Genomic DNA, 17154 nt, shown 5'->3' on the forward strand with positions numbered 1-17154 from the left:
GTGCTCACGGCACCGGGCCGATGGCGTCTTGACTGCACGGAAGGGCTGCTGGGTGGCGCCCAGCAGGTGGCGAGCAGCCAGAGGCCTGGGTCACTTGCGCGCAGTCATGTGCTTAAGCGACAGAGTTCAACTGCAACCACAGCCGCATCGCTTCCTTTGAAGTAGAAAGCCAGGGTTCACAGACGAAATGAGAGATGCGTCACTTTGCGGGAGGAATTAGCGCCTGTGCTTTCGTTTGTCCACAGGACCGTAGTGGACCATGTCCCTCTCTCTGTCTGCAGGAGCCGTGAGACTGACGAGCTTGTCGTGTGGAAATCAGCACGTCTGGGCCTGCGATTCCCGGGGTGGCGTTTACTTCCGTGTAGGAACGCAGCCTCTGAACCCCAGTCTGATGCTTCCGGCCTGGATCATGATTGAGCCACCTGTCCAGGTAAGGGAACCAACTTGCCCTCCTCAGTAGACTGTCGGGATGCTGCTGTCGGGGAAGGACCGTGCCTGCTCAGGGGGCCCCCAGCAAGTGGGGGCCGAGGCCTGGTTCGGGGGGTCCGGGGACCACGGTGTGCCCCAGGTCAGCACACGCTCACTCCTTCGCTGGCTTCCCTAACCTGGAATTCGATTTTTGTGACGTTTAGAGCTGAATAGATTGTTAAAGATTACCTGAACCAACACTTAGGTTTTTTCTCTCTCAAAATAAAAATATTTTGTTTCTAACTTTTTACAAACTGAGCAATATTTTTTTAAAAAAAATCAGAAGTTCCCGGAGTTCCTGTCGTGGCGCAGCAGAAACGAATCCGACTAGAAACCATGAGGTTGCGGGTTGGATCCCTGGCCTTGCTCAGTAGGTTGAGGATCCGGCTTTGCTGTGAGCTGTGGTGTAGGTCACAGACGCAGCTTGGATCTGGCATTGCTGTGGCTGTGGCATAGGCTGGCGGCTACAGCGCCGGTGAGACCTCTAGTCTGGGAACCTCCACATGCCATGGGTGCGGCCCTAAAAAGACAAAAGAAAAAAAAAGTGAAAAAAAAAAAAGGTCAGGGGTTCCCGTTTGGGCTCAGCAGATTTTGAAGCCAGTGTTGTCTCTGTAAGGATGTGGGTTTGATTCTTAGCCTCACTCAGCGGGTTGAGTATCCAGCACTGCCATAAGCTGCTGTAAGCTGCAGCATACGTCACAGATGTGGCTCGGATCCCGTGTTGCCAGGCTGTGGCGTAGACCGCAGCTGCTCTCCAATTTGACCCCTAGTGCAAATGCCACTAGGTGGCAGGCATAAAAAGCAAACAAATAATTTTAAAAGTTTAAAAGATCAAATGATGGCCAAAGGGTAGAAGAGAAGGTGAAACTCACTTAAAATCTTGTCGTGGAGGTAATCTGTCATTTTGTGAATGCCTTTCCTGGTTTGTTGAAGAAATTCTCTTTCCCCTGCGCCCCCTCCCTTCCCCTGCTCTATTTCAATTCCCCGTGTATTCTAAATGTTTTTCTTTTTCTCTTGACTGATCCACCATTCAAATCAGAAGTGGAAGTCAAATTGAGTGTACTGTTTAGTTACCCTTAAATATCTAATGGGCCTGGTTACTATGCCAAGTGGATTTTGGCTAAAATCGATAATTAGGGACTGTGATTTAATGAGAGTTATCTGCTCCAACTCCTGTGGGACCCTATTTTGTGACTCTGTTGGAAGAAATGTGAAGTTGCCACATGTGGCAGTGACAGTACGGCCATGGTTAGTCCTGGAACAAAAAATGCTTAAATGGGAATTCCCTTCGTGGCTCAGCGTTTAACGAACCTGTCTAGGATCCATGAGGACGCAGGTTCAATCCCTGGCCTCGCTCAGTAGGTTAAGGATCCAGTGTTGCCGTGAGCTGTGGTGTAGGTCGCAGACGTGGATCCTGTCTTTCTGTGGCTGTGATGTAGGCTGGCAGCTGTGGCTGATTTGACTCCTAGCCTGGAAACTTCCATATGCTGTGGGTGTGGGCCCTAAAAAGCCAAAAAAAAAAAAAAAAAAAAGCTAACTTGGAGACAGGAAGGAATTTAAGTGTTTGGGTCAGAGCCTGTGTTCATCTCTGTCCACATTTTGAGCATCATGAACCCTCAGAGGAGGGGCTGCAGAGGTCAAGGTGCAGGGCTGGTCACGAGGACCACCAGTCCTGCCCGGCACGCCCAGGCCCGTGCTGGGAGACCCGACAACTGGACAGGACTTGGGCCCCAGGCTCTTTCAGGCCCTTGATTCGCTGCTGTGGCCGCAGGGAGGCTCCTCGTGGATCTCCCTCCTCACAGGGTCCTAGCGGGGTGGGCAGCACCGCGTCTGGAGACTGTGAGCGTTGAGCGCTGCCAGTGCCCAGTGGCAGCGACAGGCCACCGGGTGGGAGTCGGTCTTGGTGTTGTTCTCGCGTTCTCCTCTCTGTTACCTGCCTCCTGTGGCATGTCTTTGTCAACCCCTTGCCTTTCTTTTTGTCTCTTAAGTAGCTGTGTTTCTTTGAAGAGACGTAGTTCTCCTTCTTACGGCGTACGCCGCAGTATCCTTTAGTGTATTTACAGAGGTGTGCCCCCGTCACCGCCCTCCAGTTCTGAAACGTTTTCATCACCCCGAAAAGAATCCCCCTGCCCATCAGCAGTCACTCGTTTTTCTCTCAGAACCCCCCAGCCAAGCCCCTGGCAGCTGTTCATCTACCTTCTGTTTCTATGCACCTGCCTATTTCATGTAAATGGAATCATACAATTTGTGGCCTTTTTGTCTGCCCTCTTTCACTTAGCATCACATTTTCAAAGTTTATCCCCGTTGTAACATTTGTTGATGCTCCATTCCTTTTCATGACTGAGTAGTATTCCATTGCATGGCTAGACCGCCTCTTTGTTAGTCCAGTCATCAACTGATGGGCATGTGGATTGTTCCGTCATACCTTTTGGCTGCTGTGAACATTCATGTACAAGACTCTGGACATGCAGTTTTAGTTCAATTGGGTATATAACTTTCAAGTGGGAGTTCCTGTCCGTGGCTCAGAGGTAAATGAACCTGACTAGGATCCATGAGGATGAGGATTCGATCCCTGGCCTCGCTTAGTGGGTTAAGGATCTGGTGATGCTGTGGCTGTGGTGTAGGCCGGCAGCTGTAGCTCTTATTCGACCCCTAGCCTGGGAACTTCCATATCCCACGGGTGCAGCCCCAAAAAGCAAAAAAAAAAAACCCAAAAAACAAAAGAACTTTCAAGTGGAATTGTGGGGTCGTATGGTGATTGTATGTTTAAGTTTGAAAGGAATTGCCACGCTCTTTTCCACAGTGGAAAACACATTTTATGCTCTACCAGCAATGTGTAAGGGTTCCTTCCAATTTCTCTACATCCTCACGGAAAATGTTTCTTGCCCCCCCCCCTTTTTTTTTGGTGGCTGCACCCGTGGCATATGGACGTTTCCAGGCTAGGGGTTGAATCAGAGCTGCAGCTGCCAGTCTACACCACAGCCACAGCAACACCAGATCCGAGTCACATCTGCAATCTACACCACAGCTCAGGGCAACGCTGGATTCTTAACCCACTGAGCGACACCAGGGCTCGAACCCGCGTCCTCATGGACACTAGTCGGGTTCTGGTATCCATGGCTGCTGAGTGGAAGAGCGAGCTCCGCACGATGGGTGGTGGTGAAGGACATGGTTGGGCAGGTTGGCACCCATGTGCCTGGCCTCAGTCTCTTCCCGACAGGCCAGGGGCCAGGATGCGGGAGGGTGGGGCCCCACCAGCCTTGCCTCTGCTCACGCCCCTCTCGGGCCCCCCGGCTAAGTCCTAGCCCGGTGGGGGGGTTACATCAAGAACTGTGTGAAACCCTGAATTCCTCTTTCTTTCTCCATTTAGCTTTTAGAGTAACCTCTAGGAAGCAAAGCTAAAACTGGGGGAGAAAGCTATGCTTGGAGCCCTCTATTGACTGTGGAGATCAACAGCTTTACCCAGAAAAAATGGCCAAAATAGAACAAATCCACATGAAAGGGCCTCCAAGCTGTGCTCTGAATAAAGTGGTGATTGCTAAATAGGCTGTTAAAACATGAACTATTTCAAGTAGTTGCACTGAATCAGGCCACATTTTCTTATTCAGTAGCTTTCCGTGTTCTCTAGAAGAGACGCACTTACTTGGCTGTGGAATTTGTAGAGAGAAGATTGGTTCCTCTGGGGAAAAATCAGGCTTTGCATTTGCACAGGGCTTTTGCTGTTTTTCCCAAAGCCCCACTGAGGCCCAGGCCCTGGGCCGGGGCATGGGCTGCAGGGCTGTGATGGAGCGCGCAGGCACCGAGCTCGGGCTCCGCAGCCTTACCCGACATGTCTTAGGACAAGGCCTGCTTTTAAAGTGATTTTCAAAGTAATCTTGGAGTTCCCACTGTGGCTCAGGGGGTAGATGATGCAGCCTGCCTGTGGCGTTGCCAGGTCATCCCCAGCCCGGTGCAGTGGATTAAGGATCTGGTGTTGCTGAAGCTGTGGTGTAGCTCACAGCTGAGGCTCACATTCAGCCCCTGGCCTGGGAACTTCCATATGCCACGGGTGCAGCCAAAAAAAAAAAAAAAAAAAAAACCCCACAAAAAAAGTAACCTTACAGCTGCAGAGGGTCCGGAGGAGAGAGGATGAGTCCAGCGGTAGGAGGGCAATAAGGCCCCATTAAAGGGTTAAAGGCCAGGACGGTTTGCTTGAATCCGAGTGTTGGAGCGTAAATGGGGTTTCCGTGTTTCCAGACCAGACTTGACCTCTCTCTCCTGCATTTTATTTATTCTTGGACGTGAGCGTCCTGGTCTCCAGGTCGGGGTGTGTGCAGCTGAAGCAGCGGACGCAGTAACCGGTGCCAAAGGGCACAGGATCCTCTGAAGTTAGCGGCAGTTTCTCCATTTCTGTGTCCTGGTCCCTCCCCTGGTAGAACCTCCCTCCTGTAGTAGTTTTGGGGTGAAGCTTTTACAAAATAGGCAAAGGACTCCGTTTTCAGCCTTGCTGACATTTGGAAGGCTTTGGAGAACGTATTTATAGTTGTGTTCGGCTTCTTTTCTTTGGAGTTTGCCGCTTCAGGTAGAGACCTTTCAGTCCGTGTCAGAGGTGCGTCCTAAGCCTGCAGAGCTGATGGTGGGCGCGCCCGGGACTGGGCACGTGGGTTGGTGAGAGGAGGCCGCCCCGCCCCCGGGACAGGCCCCCCCCACTTCCCTCAGAGGGGTCTTCTCCGCCCTCCCCTTCGTCACCCTCTGCCTCCTGAGCAGTCTCCACTCTTTCCTAACCTCAGCCGGGGTCCAGGCCTCACGTGGTGGGGTCTCCAGCCGAGTCCGCCTGTGTGGACGGGCCCGCTCCGGCCGCTGGGGTCAGACCGTCTGCCTGAACTACAGCTTTGCCTGGAAAAGAGAGAAACTAGGGAAACCCAGACGGATATGGACTGCCGTGTGGCCAACCCAGCGTTTAAAAACTTATCTGAGGAGTTCCCGTCGTGGCGCAGTGGTTGACGAATCTGACTAGGAACCATGAGGTGGCGGGTTTGATCCCTGCCCTTGCTCAGTGGGTTAACGATCCGGCGTTGCCGTGAGCTGTGGTGTAGGTCGCAGACGCGGCTCGGATCCCGTGTTACTGTGGCTAAAGCTCCGATTCAACCCCTAGCCTGGGAACCTCCATATGCCACGGGATCAGCCCAAGAAATGGCAAAAAGACAAAAAAATAAAAAAATAAAATAAAAACTTATCTTAGGCGTTGCCGTCATGGCACAGCGGAAGCAAATCCGACTAGGAACCATGAGGTTGGGGGTTTGCTCCCTGGCGTCGCTCAGTGGGTTAAGGATCCAGTGTTGCTGTGAGCTGTGGTGTAGCTTGCAGACACAGCTCAGATCCCACGTGGCTGTGGCTGTGGTGTAGACTGGCAGCAGTAGCTCCGATTCAACCCCTAGCCTGGGAACCTCCATGTACCATGGGTTCAGCCCTAAAAAGCAAAAAAAAAAAAAAAAAAAGGCTGTCTGTTGTTCCGCTGTTTGTGGCAGTGGGAACCTGCTGGTGTCATGTTCAGACAGTGACGCGGGGGTGGGGTGAGGGGCAGCGCCCCCTCGTGCAGGGTCCACGTAGCAAGGCACAGTGACAGTTATAAACACTTCAGGGTGGGCTTCGAAAGGCCATTTAGAATCTTCCTGACAGGTATCAACAGGAGAGTGTTCCGTGTGGTGTTGGGGCTTTAGTGGCTTTGGAGTTGGCCTTTGCCACTTAGCAGAAACATCCCCGTGCCTCCTGTGGGGCCCGAGGGTGGTTGGTGCCTCCCACCTGCCACTAGGATGGAGGGTGACGTGGGCAGCACCCAGGGCCCCTCGCACACGCCAGAAAATGGTTTCTGCTCGTACCGCGCCCACCCTGTCCTCAGAGATGCTGTGCGTGGTGTGGCTCCAGATCTGTAAGAAAGCAAAAACAAGAAATGCTAAAATCCCACTAAATACCTAGAAGAAACCTGGACAAAGAGTAAGTGCTGTTTTTCATCAGGAGATTCTGAGTGATTGGAAGGCTCACCTCCATTTTCGTGTTTCCCGTATGGGCAGGAAGAGTCTGTGTCCGTGGGGGGAGAGGAGGTGCATTTTACAAAGGACTCGAGCCGTGTGTGACGGTGCAGCCCCTCTGCTCGGGGTGCCTTCCTGAGCCCTCGTCCGTAGAAACCTGAACCCTAGGTCTTCCCACCGCACGTGCGGGAATTCAGATTTCAGACTCGGCACATGCGTCCTCAGCACCGTCCCCGGAGGCGAGGGAAGTGTGACCTGGAGGAAGCACGTTCCCAGCTCGGGCGGTCGGCGGCCGTGCCTGGACTCCTCACCTTGGTCCTCCAGGCCGTCAGGCCGTGCCCGCGGTGGCCGCAGTGGCGCACACAGCGGAAAAGCCAGCCCTGGGCTCCCAGAGCTGCGGGCGCGAGCTGGGAGGGTCTCCAGGTGGCCTCGGGAACATGGGAGGAGGGGGGCGTGCAGCCACACAGGAGGGCAGGGCGGCCCGGGCCGGACCCCGACGCCTGAGTGAGTGGGGGCCAGCGAGGCTCCGTGGCGCAGAGGCTGCCTGGTCCGCCTGTCTTCGGGGGAGCCTGCCAGGGGGCTGGGCAGATCCCCGGGAGAGCAAGGTCAGCGGCCAAGGGCAGCCGGAGGACGCATCCTGGAAGTTGGATGGGGCGGTGGGAGGAGGGGCAGAGGGCTGCGGAGAGGACCCCGGGGTAGGGCCACGCTGCCCGTCCTCAGGAGCCACGTGCAGCCCTCCTGGCCTGCACAGCCCTGAGATTCTGGACATCGCAGGCCGGAGGGGAGGGTGCTGGCTGGGGGGCGTGGAGGCTGCCCCCCCTCCCCCGGGTTGCCGTGGTCGGCCGCTCTTGAGGGCAGGGGCCAGAGCCGTGCTCATCTCCGACCTCCGGACCCGCGCTCGCTGAGTCTGTCTGTGTTGGCTTCTTCACTGGCCAAGTGCAGAGGACACAGAAGCACCTCCTTCTCTGGTGGTTTCCAGGGGTGGCCCTGACCGGCTGGCTAGTGGCAGTCACCAGGCCCTGTCTCAGCATCCCAAGGCCAGTGCCTTGGGTGAGAGTTAGCAGGGGCTCCTTCTTTTGGGAAGCAGGTGGCAGGCTCCTCAAATTCCCACCGAGCACCTCTGCTCTTGGGAGGAAAGATTTTGTATATGAGTCCTGCTGCGGCTAAGGGCAGGATGGCGGAGGAGGTGCAATGGGAGACTGGATCCCAAGAGGCGGCCCCCCATCCAGGCCCCCTCCTGGGGGGACACTTTGGAGGGGGAGGACGAGCAGGCAGCGGACGGCCTGGTCAGTGCAGAGTCAGGGCCGGTACGTGGAGGAGGAGCCAGCGTGTGCAGTGGGGGGTTGTGATGGCGACACAGCGCAGTGGTGGGCGGAGGGGACGAGAGGGACCAGTGCCACAGTGCAGAGGAGTCTCACGTTGGCCTGCGTGAGGAAGTCCCCTGAGGGGGCATCCTGGGGGCCCCAGTTACCTGAAGCTCCAGGCCAGGTCCGACAGCGAACCGTGGCAGCAGAGGTCATGTCCACGGTTGCCGGGGGCAAGGGAAGGACCGGCAGGGCCCGGGGTTGCTTCCAGACTCATGGGAGGACGTCCCTGGCCTGTGTACCCTTACAGCGTGTAAGCTTCCCCAGCACAGACCTGCAAACACACGCTGGGCTCTGGTTAATGGTTCACCTGTTGAAGTGTTTAGAGGAAACTGCTGGTGTCTGCAGCTTACGTCGAGGGGCCTCCAGGAGGAAGATAAGCTGGCAGGAGGGTGGCCAGATGGGTATATGAAAAAACAAGTAAGCAAACTGTTATTGGTGTGGTAGGCACTTGGGTGTTGCCTGGAAAACTCTCAGCTTTCTGGTATGTTTCAGACTTTCCATAATAAAATTCGGGAGGGAAATTCAGTCATGTATAGAGGTGCCTGGCACAAAGAAAACTCACAGAAATGTGAATTCACCTCCTCTGCCTTCCAGCAGATTCAGGATTGCAAAAGAAAAACTGAAATCCTCCAAAAAAATTTTTTTGCCCATTTAAAATGGAGGGAAAACTTACCCCAAGACCAGGGGCTCCCAGGAGCCAGTTTAGTCTTCCCTCAGAAACCTGTTTCCTCCCAGAGGGGGTCACGATTTACTTCTGCTGGTCTCACATCTCACTGCCTCGGAGACCTGCTACCTGGCTCCTAGCCTGACCTCTGCAAGGCTGAAGGAGTTCTAGAATGTTCTCTTTCCTGTGCTCTTCTTCTGGCAAGACTAATAGCTGACATTTCTAAGGAGCTCTGAAGTTCACCTAGAGGACGTGCGGGAGACCCCGCACAGCCCCCACACGGGAGGAATGTCACTTGGATGTGACATCTGAAGCTTTAGGCCAGTTAAGTTAAATGAATTTCTGCTTCTAGCCCAGAATAACAGGGACCAGATTTACCCTCCCTCCTGCAACAACTACAAATCTGACAGAACCTATGAAACAGGCGGTGATCCCTGAGAAACAGGAAGCAAATGAGGTGAACCCTGCAGTCACAGGTTACAGCCCAGGGAGGGGACCCCAGACCGGGCTCCTTGAGTTGAGGGGACAGGCTGGGACTCCAGGGAGCGCAAGGAGGCAGGATCTCGGAGGGAGGGTCCCGCAAGGCTGCTGCCGAGTGCAGAACAGGGGAGGAAGCCACCAAGGCCAGGCAGAGAGCCCCCAGGAAGAACTGCAGGGAATGCCTCAGGACCCAGACAGAGCCAGGACTGGCTCTCGGTGCCACCCTGCAGCGTGGGAAGCTCCCCATCTCACACCCCCTGTGATTTTCCTCCATTCCAGGGCCAAGTCAGCCCTGTACTAAGTGCAGCTCTCATCCTGGTGACCAGAGCTTAAGAGCAAGACCTAGAAGCATCAGCCTGTTGCTAAGTAACCTAACAGCATCCCTGAGCACAGCTCAGGAATATTTCTAAATCGCAAAAATGTCAGCACCAACAAGGTAAATTCACCTTTGTTTTGCATCCAGTCAGAGTTTAAGAGGCAAGCAGGGACACAGGGAAGTGTCGCCAGCAACGCAGGACAGTAAATCCATCCATAGAAGCGACAGAAATGATACCGGAGATGGAATGCACCGTCCAGCCATTAGAACAGTTGTTATGACTTAATCCTCCATGTTCTAGAAGCTGGGGGGCGGGGGAGAGATTGCTCACATTAGGTTTAAAAAAAAAAAAAAAAAACCCGGAATCCTGTTGTGTCTCAGCGGGTTGAGGACCTGACATTGTCTCTGAGTTTGAGGTCCCATCGTTGGCCGGACACAGCAGGTTAAGGATCCAGCATTGCCACAGCTGCAGCTCAGATTCAATTCCGACCTGGGAACTTCCAAATGCCGTGGGTGCAGCAAAAAGAAAAAGAAAAAGAAAAAAAAGAAAAAAACACCTTCCAAACTGAAACAGAGAGAAAAGAGACTGGAAAAAACATGCAGAGCATCAGTGGGCACAGGACAACTTCGTGTGACCTAACGTAGTTGTAGTCAGAGTCCCAGAGGAGAGCAGAGGGCGGGACGGGAGGGGATGCAGCTGAAAATTTTCCAAATCTGATGAAATAATCATGTCGAGTGAAGAAGCCAGGCAAGAAAATAATGCATATTATACGATCAATTCACACGAACTTTAGTCTCATTGCAGAGATCCGTGCTTGCCTGGGGGCCCTTGGAGGCAGCAGGCTGGGAGGGGTCAACAGAGGGCCGACGGGGGGCTGTGCTTGTGGCCTTCCTTCTGGACCGTGCCCCGATCCCCACCGGCTCTCTCCTCCCTGCCCGGAGCCCTCCTGTTTCTGCTGCTCCTTGTAGGGGTCCTGCTTCTTTCTGTGCCAGGCTGTGGACATCCTGGCCTCTGCTGTTCTTAGCTTCTCTCTCCCGTTCCCTTTATGCCCTGTGCTCTCTTCTTCACCCTCTGTTGGGCTATTTCTGTGCTGAGACGTTCATTGCCGGCTGCTCCAGATGCGTCTCGAGGTCATCCTGTCCCCTCCTGTCCCCGAGGATGTTTCTGAGGTTTCTTCCCCTCGCGGTCTCTTGCAGCCCTGGGCTCCTGCTTTCTGTCTCCACTGTGTCTTCCCCACGCAGTGCTTTTCCTCAGCCGGGTGGTCCCGGTGGAAGGGCTGGTCCAAGCCTGGCAGGGGCCCCGAGCACGGGAGGCTGGCTGACGGCAGTCCCCGCGCGGCGGCCTGGCTGGGCTGTTGCTGGGGGTCGCTGCGCCCACTGCTCATGCTGCTGCGCTGCTTTCAGCCTCCGAGGCCCTGCTGCGTCCTCTGCGCTCCCGCTTCCAACGTTGGTGGCTGTTTTCTCCCTGGGAGGTGTGAGCTTTTTTAACTTTTCTGTTCCTGCAAAAGGGACGGGAAGGATAGATGTGTGTCCCATCTGAGTCGTTGCCGGGGAGGCTCTGGCCTTGGCAGAGGCCCGCAGGTGGTCAGACGCACGTCCAGAGCTGAGAGCTGTGGGTGTAGGTCCCCTCCAGCTCCACGCACCGGGGTTCCAACTCCCCAGAGCCCCCCTCCCTCCTTTCCGTGTGCCTTTAACCCTCTGAGCATCTCGGTGCTATGCCGGGGCTCTTGCCACCTGTTGTCTGATGGACCCACGGTGCTGCCTGAGAATAAGGGCTGAGACCTGCAACACTGCAGCCCACTGCTGCTCGAATGAACAGCCCCATTTTGAGGACAATTAAATTGCTCTTGCCACCTCCTTTATTTTTTCCCCGTGCTGCCTTTTTCCCATGGCTTCATTTGAACCCCTGCTGTTTTTGAGCGTCCATGCCCTCAAACCTTGTTCATAAGAAACAGTAGCCTTCTCTGGGGTATTTGACCCTAAGTGTTTTTTCTGGACCTGGAAGGCTGTGCTACCCCATCAAGGATCAGGATACGATGCTGCCTGGGGCCCTGGAGCCGTCCGCTCACCTGCCTGTAACATCTGGTGACCAGGGATTGAAACAGAGACCCAGGAGCCCTGTCTTGGTTGACACCCATGTGCGACCTCCGGGGAGCAGACCCAAGGCTCGCCCTTGGGACGTTCCTTCTAGGCTTTCTTCCTCCCAGGGCCAGTGTCAGGCCCGCCTGGGCAGCAGCCGGGGGGCGGGGCCTCAGGGCCAGGCACCCAGCTGACAGCCGAATGTGAGAAGCTGGCAGCTGAATGTGAGAAGCTGGCAGAGGCATGTAGTGAAGCTTCAGCAGCGCTGGGGCCCTGATGCTGGCCATGGGCACCGTCACCCAGGCTGGGGGCCATCCCCAGTGGTGGCCAGGAGCAGTCACAGGCCACCTCGCCAGCCCCTGCTCAGGAAGAACAGGTTATGACAGCTGCCTGGGAACCCAATTTCAGGTGTTTTTCTTTAGCACGTATGGCTGTAACTAGCAGGGGCTGGTTACACTTCAGACCAGACGTGGAGGCTGAGGAAATTGCTGGAGCCAGTGCAGGGGTCACCAGGGTAGAGGACCTCTGGCTCTGCCGTTGGCCAACTAGAGGAAGAACGATGAAGAACTTTGCCCTGTTCAGAACCCAGCATCGGTGGCCTTGCTCAGCTGAGTCAGCAGTTTCCCAGCAGCTTTCGCAGCACAGCTCGCTCTCCAAATAAAATCCTGTACTTCAGCCAAAGCTGTTCGACAAACAGTGCAGAGCTGCTCCCGTGAAACTGCCCGGGACGCTGGGTGCCCTCCGCAGGGACCCCGGGCAGCTGGCAGAGCCGGCAGCCAGGAGCCTTCGGCACAACAGGCCCCGCAGCCTGAAAACGTAGGAGAGGAGCTTCTCGGGTCATCAGCTCACCCTCCGGCCAAGGACACAGAGCCCGAGCAGGAGGGATGTGCCCTGGGCGCCCTCTGAGAGCCCAGGTCTGTTAACACCAGAAGCAGGGCGAGGACCTGCTACAGGGGAGAGTTCAGAACTAAACTGACCAAACCAACCTCAGAAAGTGCAGCAGCCAGGGGGCCGCGTGCCGAAGGAGCAGACAGACCCCACACCCCGGGGCCTGAGAGCTTCCCTGTAGCAGCCTCGGGCCAGAGCCCGCGTCCTGGGGGGGTGGGGTCAGGTTCACCACGTGACACAGATGTCAGGTAGATTCAAGGTTAATTAGAACGGGAGTTCCCGTCAGCCCAGCAGTTAACTAGCTATTCTGACGAGCATCCAGGAGGATGCGGGTTCGATCCCTGGCCTGGGGAACTTCCACATGGCACCTGGAGGGGAAGGAAGGGGATCTAGGAAGCACACTGGCCACCCACGGTGGGTTAGGGTCTCTCTCCAGAGGGCATCTCCCCCAGTGTGACCCTCACTGCTCTGCAGTCTCCGGTTAATCGGCCACGGTGTTCCTGAAATGTCCCTGCTGAATTTTCGCCAAAGTCACATAAGGTCTGTACCAAAATGAGCTGTCTAGATAAGCATCTCCTCTGGCTGTGAGATTTTCCATTTTTTCCCTTCTAGCCTGGATTTATTCACATTCTGGCTGAGGGAAGTGTGTGTGTGTGTGTGTGTGTGTGTGGCTTGTCTGCTGCAAGTGTGCAGAACTCTGGTCCAAAGCCCCAGGCACCTCAGTTCTAGACAGCTCTGGCCGTGGGCACCTCCCCTCACTTCTCAGCCTAAGTTTTGTCAGTTTTCTCATCCAGACTGTGAGGGAGTGGGGCTGGTCTCCTGGGGCTCTCCAACCCAGAATTGTTTGGGGTACACCTTTGAAATGGAAAACATCAGCTTTTTTTTAGTAGGAGTCCTTCTTTTCTCTTGAGCCTGGAGCTCACTGTGCTGCTCTCGCTCTCCAGACCCCGCACTCCCTGAGCCCTGCTGGCCCTGCTCCGCCAGTTTCACACGCATTTCTGCAGCAGAGGTTCTGTGAAACCAGCCCTGCTTGGAGCTCTTCGGGCTGTGCGGGTTCTGAGGTTCCGAGCCTGCCCAGCCTGGAGGGGAGTGAGGATACCCTGGAGGCCGCCCCGCGGGGCCCAGTGGATCAGGCAGGTTGTACACCGGGCCTGGCGGAGCAGGCGGGGGGTATACAGCAGATGTGCAAGGAAGGATCCAGAAGGAGGGTGTGAAGCCCTGTTTGCCTAGCGCCAAAGCCCAGCACACATTATTCTGCAGCCCCAGGCAGACTGGAGACCAGTCGGGAGGCCCTGAAGCCGTTGAGGCCACACACCGCCAGGAGCCTGCAGTCTCATAAAGCTGGGTAGAAAACCGACTCTGGTGAAAGTCACCGAGTGTGACAATCCCAGGTCCACACTCCTCCCTGCGACAGCTGCCACCAGTGCCGTGGCAGGTCACGGGGGGCCAGAGCCTCCACCTGCGTCTCCCAGTGTCTGTAGTTCCCAGAATCCTTTCTCCTAGGGGCCTGTGTTCCAGCCACAGCTAGCCTAGCAGCGGCGGTCAGACGTCTTGGGGGCGTTCCCTAGGTGACAAGCTTGGAGTCAGAGTTGACGGACACTGTATGTAGCTCAAAAGGCTTGTCTGGATTCCAGGAAACAGGACCTGTCACATTTCTAGCTCATGTTATCTAAGCTCAGCAGTATTTTCACTGCACCATCAACTAAGATGAATCCCTTAACCTGAGAACAGCCCCCTGGGCTGGGGGCGGGCGTGCCCAGCAGCAGGGCCTCTGGCCCGGTTCGGGAACAGAGTCTGTCACGTGAAACCTTCATCCCTTCACTTGAACTTCACGTCTAGTCCAGACCTCAGTGCGTTCTGGGTGGTCTCTTGATTCATTAAGGGAAGAGTGGTGGTTTATCCTGCAATACCGGTGACTTGGAATAAATAAAACGTGGTGTTACTTGTGCAGTAGCTAGTTACTAGTTAGGAGCGCTGATCTTTTGAAAACATGAGAGAGCAGCCTGGGGGCGTTGTCGTCCCCCCCATGAGGTCTTGTTTGCAGCCCCTTTGATTTGGAAACATCAGCGCCTGTGGGTGGCTGCAATGAAACCACTAGGTGCTTCCAGAAAGGGGGTGTGGCCCCCTCCCCATCACCGCCTCGCAGCTGGTCTTCTTAAAACGAGTAGGAGTGGGGCGCACCCCCACACCCCCCACACACACCCTGTCTCTCTTCAGACCCCGTGAGGTTGTGAATATGAACGGGCCAGAAGTTGAGGCTGCCTGCTCCTTTTTTCATTGAGATGTTTATTCCCTTAACGGCAGAAACAGTGGCGACCCTGCTTGTCCGACCTTCCCCCGCTTCCCCAGGGATGGCGTCTTGCAAAACAGTGGTACCTGGTCACAAGCAAGGCCTGCTTTTTCGTTTCTTAAAAAGTTGTGGTGAAATAGACATACATAGAGTTTACCAGCAGCGGCACTTGGTGCATTCACAGTGTCGCGTCACTTGGGTCATTCTGTTTCCACAGCAGTTTCTTGTCCCCAAAGGGAGCCCTGGACGCAGCCGCACCCCCGCCCCGTTCCTCCCGCCCCAGCTGCCCACAGGCGCTCGCTTCCTCTCTGGAGGGAGCTTCCGCTGCAGCACCTTTCATGCAAAGGGAGCCCTACAGCCAGCGGCCTGTGGCGACTGCCTTCTTCCCCTTAGCATCCTGTTTCTTTGTGCAGAAGCTCCCGGCCGCCGGGCTGGAGCTCCTTACCCCGCCGGCTGCCAGCGGGGCTTAGCGTGCGTTTCGGAGCCTTCCGGTGTTGTATCGGCCCCGGGACCTCTTTCCTTGTGACGCTGAGTCAGGCTCCGTTGTGTGCAGGGACCGTGTTGTGTCTCTCCTCTCATCAGTGGCAGACATTTGAGTCATTTCCACTTTGGGGCACTCGTGAAGAATACTGCTGTGAACATTCAAGCAGCTTCTGTTTTGAACATCGGTTCCAATTCGTTTGGTGCAAATTTAGGGGTAGGGTTTCCGGATTCTAAGGTAATTGTCTGTGTAACCTTTTGAGGGATGGCCAAACTTTCCCACGGCAGCTGCACCGTTTACACCCCCAGCAGCAGTGCATGAGTTCCTGTTTCTCCCGCTTCTGGCCAATCCTTCTTTTCCTTTTTTCAGCCATCCTAGTGCAGGTGAAGCCGTATCTCATGATGGGTTTGATGTGTGTTTCTCTGATGACTCATCATGTTGGGCATCTTCTCATGTGCTTGTTGGCCATGTGTAGGCCTTTGGAGAAAAGTCTGTTCAAGTCCTTTGCCCTTTTTAAAATAAAATAATTTTTTTTTTTTTTAGAGCCGCGCCCATGGCATAGGGGTCCCAGGTTCCCAGGCTAGGGGTCTAATTGGAGCCACAGCTGCCGGCCTACACCACAGCCACAGCAACACAGGATCCGAGCTGTGTCTGCGACCTACACCAGAACTCACGGCTACGCCGGATCTGTAACCCACTGAGCGAGGCCAGGGATCGAACCCATGTCCTCGTGGATGCTAGTCAGGTTCGTTAAACACTGAGCCACACAGGAACTCCAGATTACTGTAGCTTTGTAATGGTTTTGAAACCAGGGCATGTGAGTCTTCCAGCTGTTCCTTTTCAAGATTGTTTGGCCGTGTGGGGTCCCTCACGGTTCCGTATGAATCTTAGGGTCAGCTAACCCGCCGGGATTTTGGTGAGGATGGCATTGAAATCTGTAGGTGGCTCTGGGTGGTGTTGCCTCGATGGCTCTGGACAGTAGTGGAGCATTGCTTTACCCAAGGTCCCCAGCCCATCTGCGCCAGAACCGCCTGGAGAACTTGTGTGCAAGGTCATGTCTGGACTCCAGCCCCAGAGTCTGATGTGGGAGGGCTGGCCCTGAGCCCAGGAATGAGCCATTTTAACAAAGTACCCACTTGAGTCCCAGGACTCCAAGGCTGGAGAACTCCTGGACCTCTGGTCTGAGCCATCTTCCCCCCAAGGGGTCTTGGGTTCAGCAAGAGCAAGTTTCCTCGTTTAAAAATGGCCAGTTTGTGTGCAGAGCAGTCTTCACCGCTGCTTCCTGTTCAGCCCCTCTTGGCATTTTGGCCCTGCTTGACCGCCAGCAGTAAGGTCAGTGGAACTTGTCCCTGTTGACTTGCGTGAAGCAACGCTCCCTGGGCCGTGTTCGGGAGCTCTTGGGTTGGTGGCAGAGGGGGGGACGTTTGTGGAGCCCTCTGCCACCTCGTCTCCCCCGGCAGTGCCTTTCTCTTCCACGCCGCCTCCCGCTTAAGCCCTTTCCTCCCAGAGCCCAGGACAGTGGGCGTGCTGGTCTGACCAGCCTGAGTCCTCAGTGGGCTGCGAGGTCCTTTTGTTCCCTGGGTCCTGTTTCTTGTCACCTGAATCGCATAGGCTTCCAAACCCCTCTCTCTGCACACCCATGATCTCGGAGCCCCGGATCCCAGCCCACCCTCCTGCGACCCACTGAGGAGACGAGCCTTCTGAGTGGCGCCCTGCCCTTCCCACTCCAGCTCGGGCCCGGCGTCCGCCCTCAGGCCGCCGCACCCCCTCCACCGGCATCCCTGCCCTTTTCCCATCAGCGGGCAGCTCCCAGGGCAGCCTTCCCTGGCCACCTGCTCTGACCCCCAGTGAGAGGCTCTCCAAGCACCACGTTCTTCCCTGCGGGGGCCCCTTACCTGCTAGTCTCACTCTCCTTGTGCGACTCTGATTAGTGACGTGTCTCTCACCAGACTTTAAAACCCGGGAATCAATGGAGTTCCCTTCGTGGCTCGGTGGTTAACGATCCCAACCAGGATCCATGAGGATGCGGGTTCAATCCCTGGCCTCGCTCAGTGGGTTAGGGATCCCGCATTGCTGTGGCTGTGGCATAGGCCAGCCGGTGTAGCTCTGATGT

The 17154-nt window shown here is 55.5% G+C and overlaps 1 protein-coding gene across 4 annotated transcripts in view; it reads left to right on the top strand.

The window, feature by feature from the left end:
- TECPR2 (tectonin beta-propeller repeat containing 2) overlaps nucleotides 1–17154 on the top strand; it is a 102831-nt gene that overhangs the window by 81218 nt on the left and 4459 nt on the right. For all 4 annotated transcript variants that reach the window (XM_047795861.1, XM_047795863.1, XM_047795862.1 and 1 more), the window contains one exon: nucleotides 282–430. In XM_047795861.1, the coding sequence (XP_047651817.1) occupies nucleotides 282–430 (149 nt within the window). The remainder of the gene's footprint in view (nucleotides 1–281; nucleotides 431–17154) is intronic.

The sequence above is a fragment of the Phacochoerus africanus genome, chromosome 9 (assembly GCF_016906955.1).
Source record: "Phacochoerus africanus isolate WHEZ1 chromosome 9, ROS_Pafr_v1, whole genome shotgun sequence".
In the NCBI taxonomy this organism is placed as follows: Eukaryota; Metazoa; Chordata; class Mammalia; order Artiodactyla; family Suidae; genus Phacochoerus; species Phacochoerus africanus.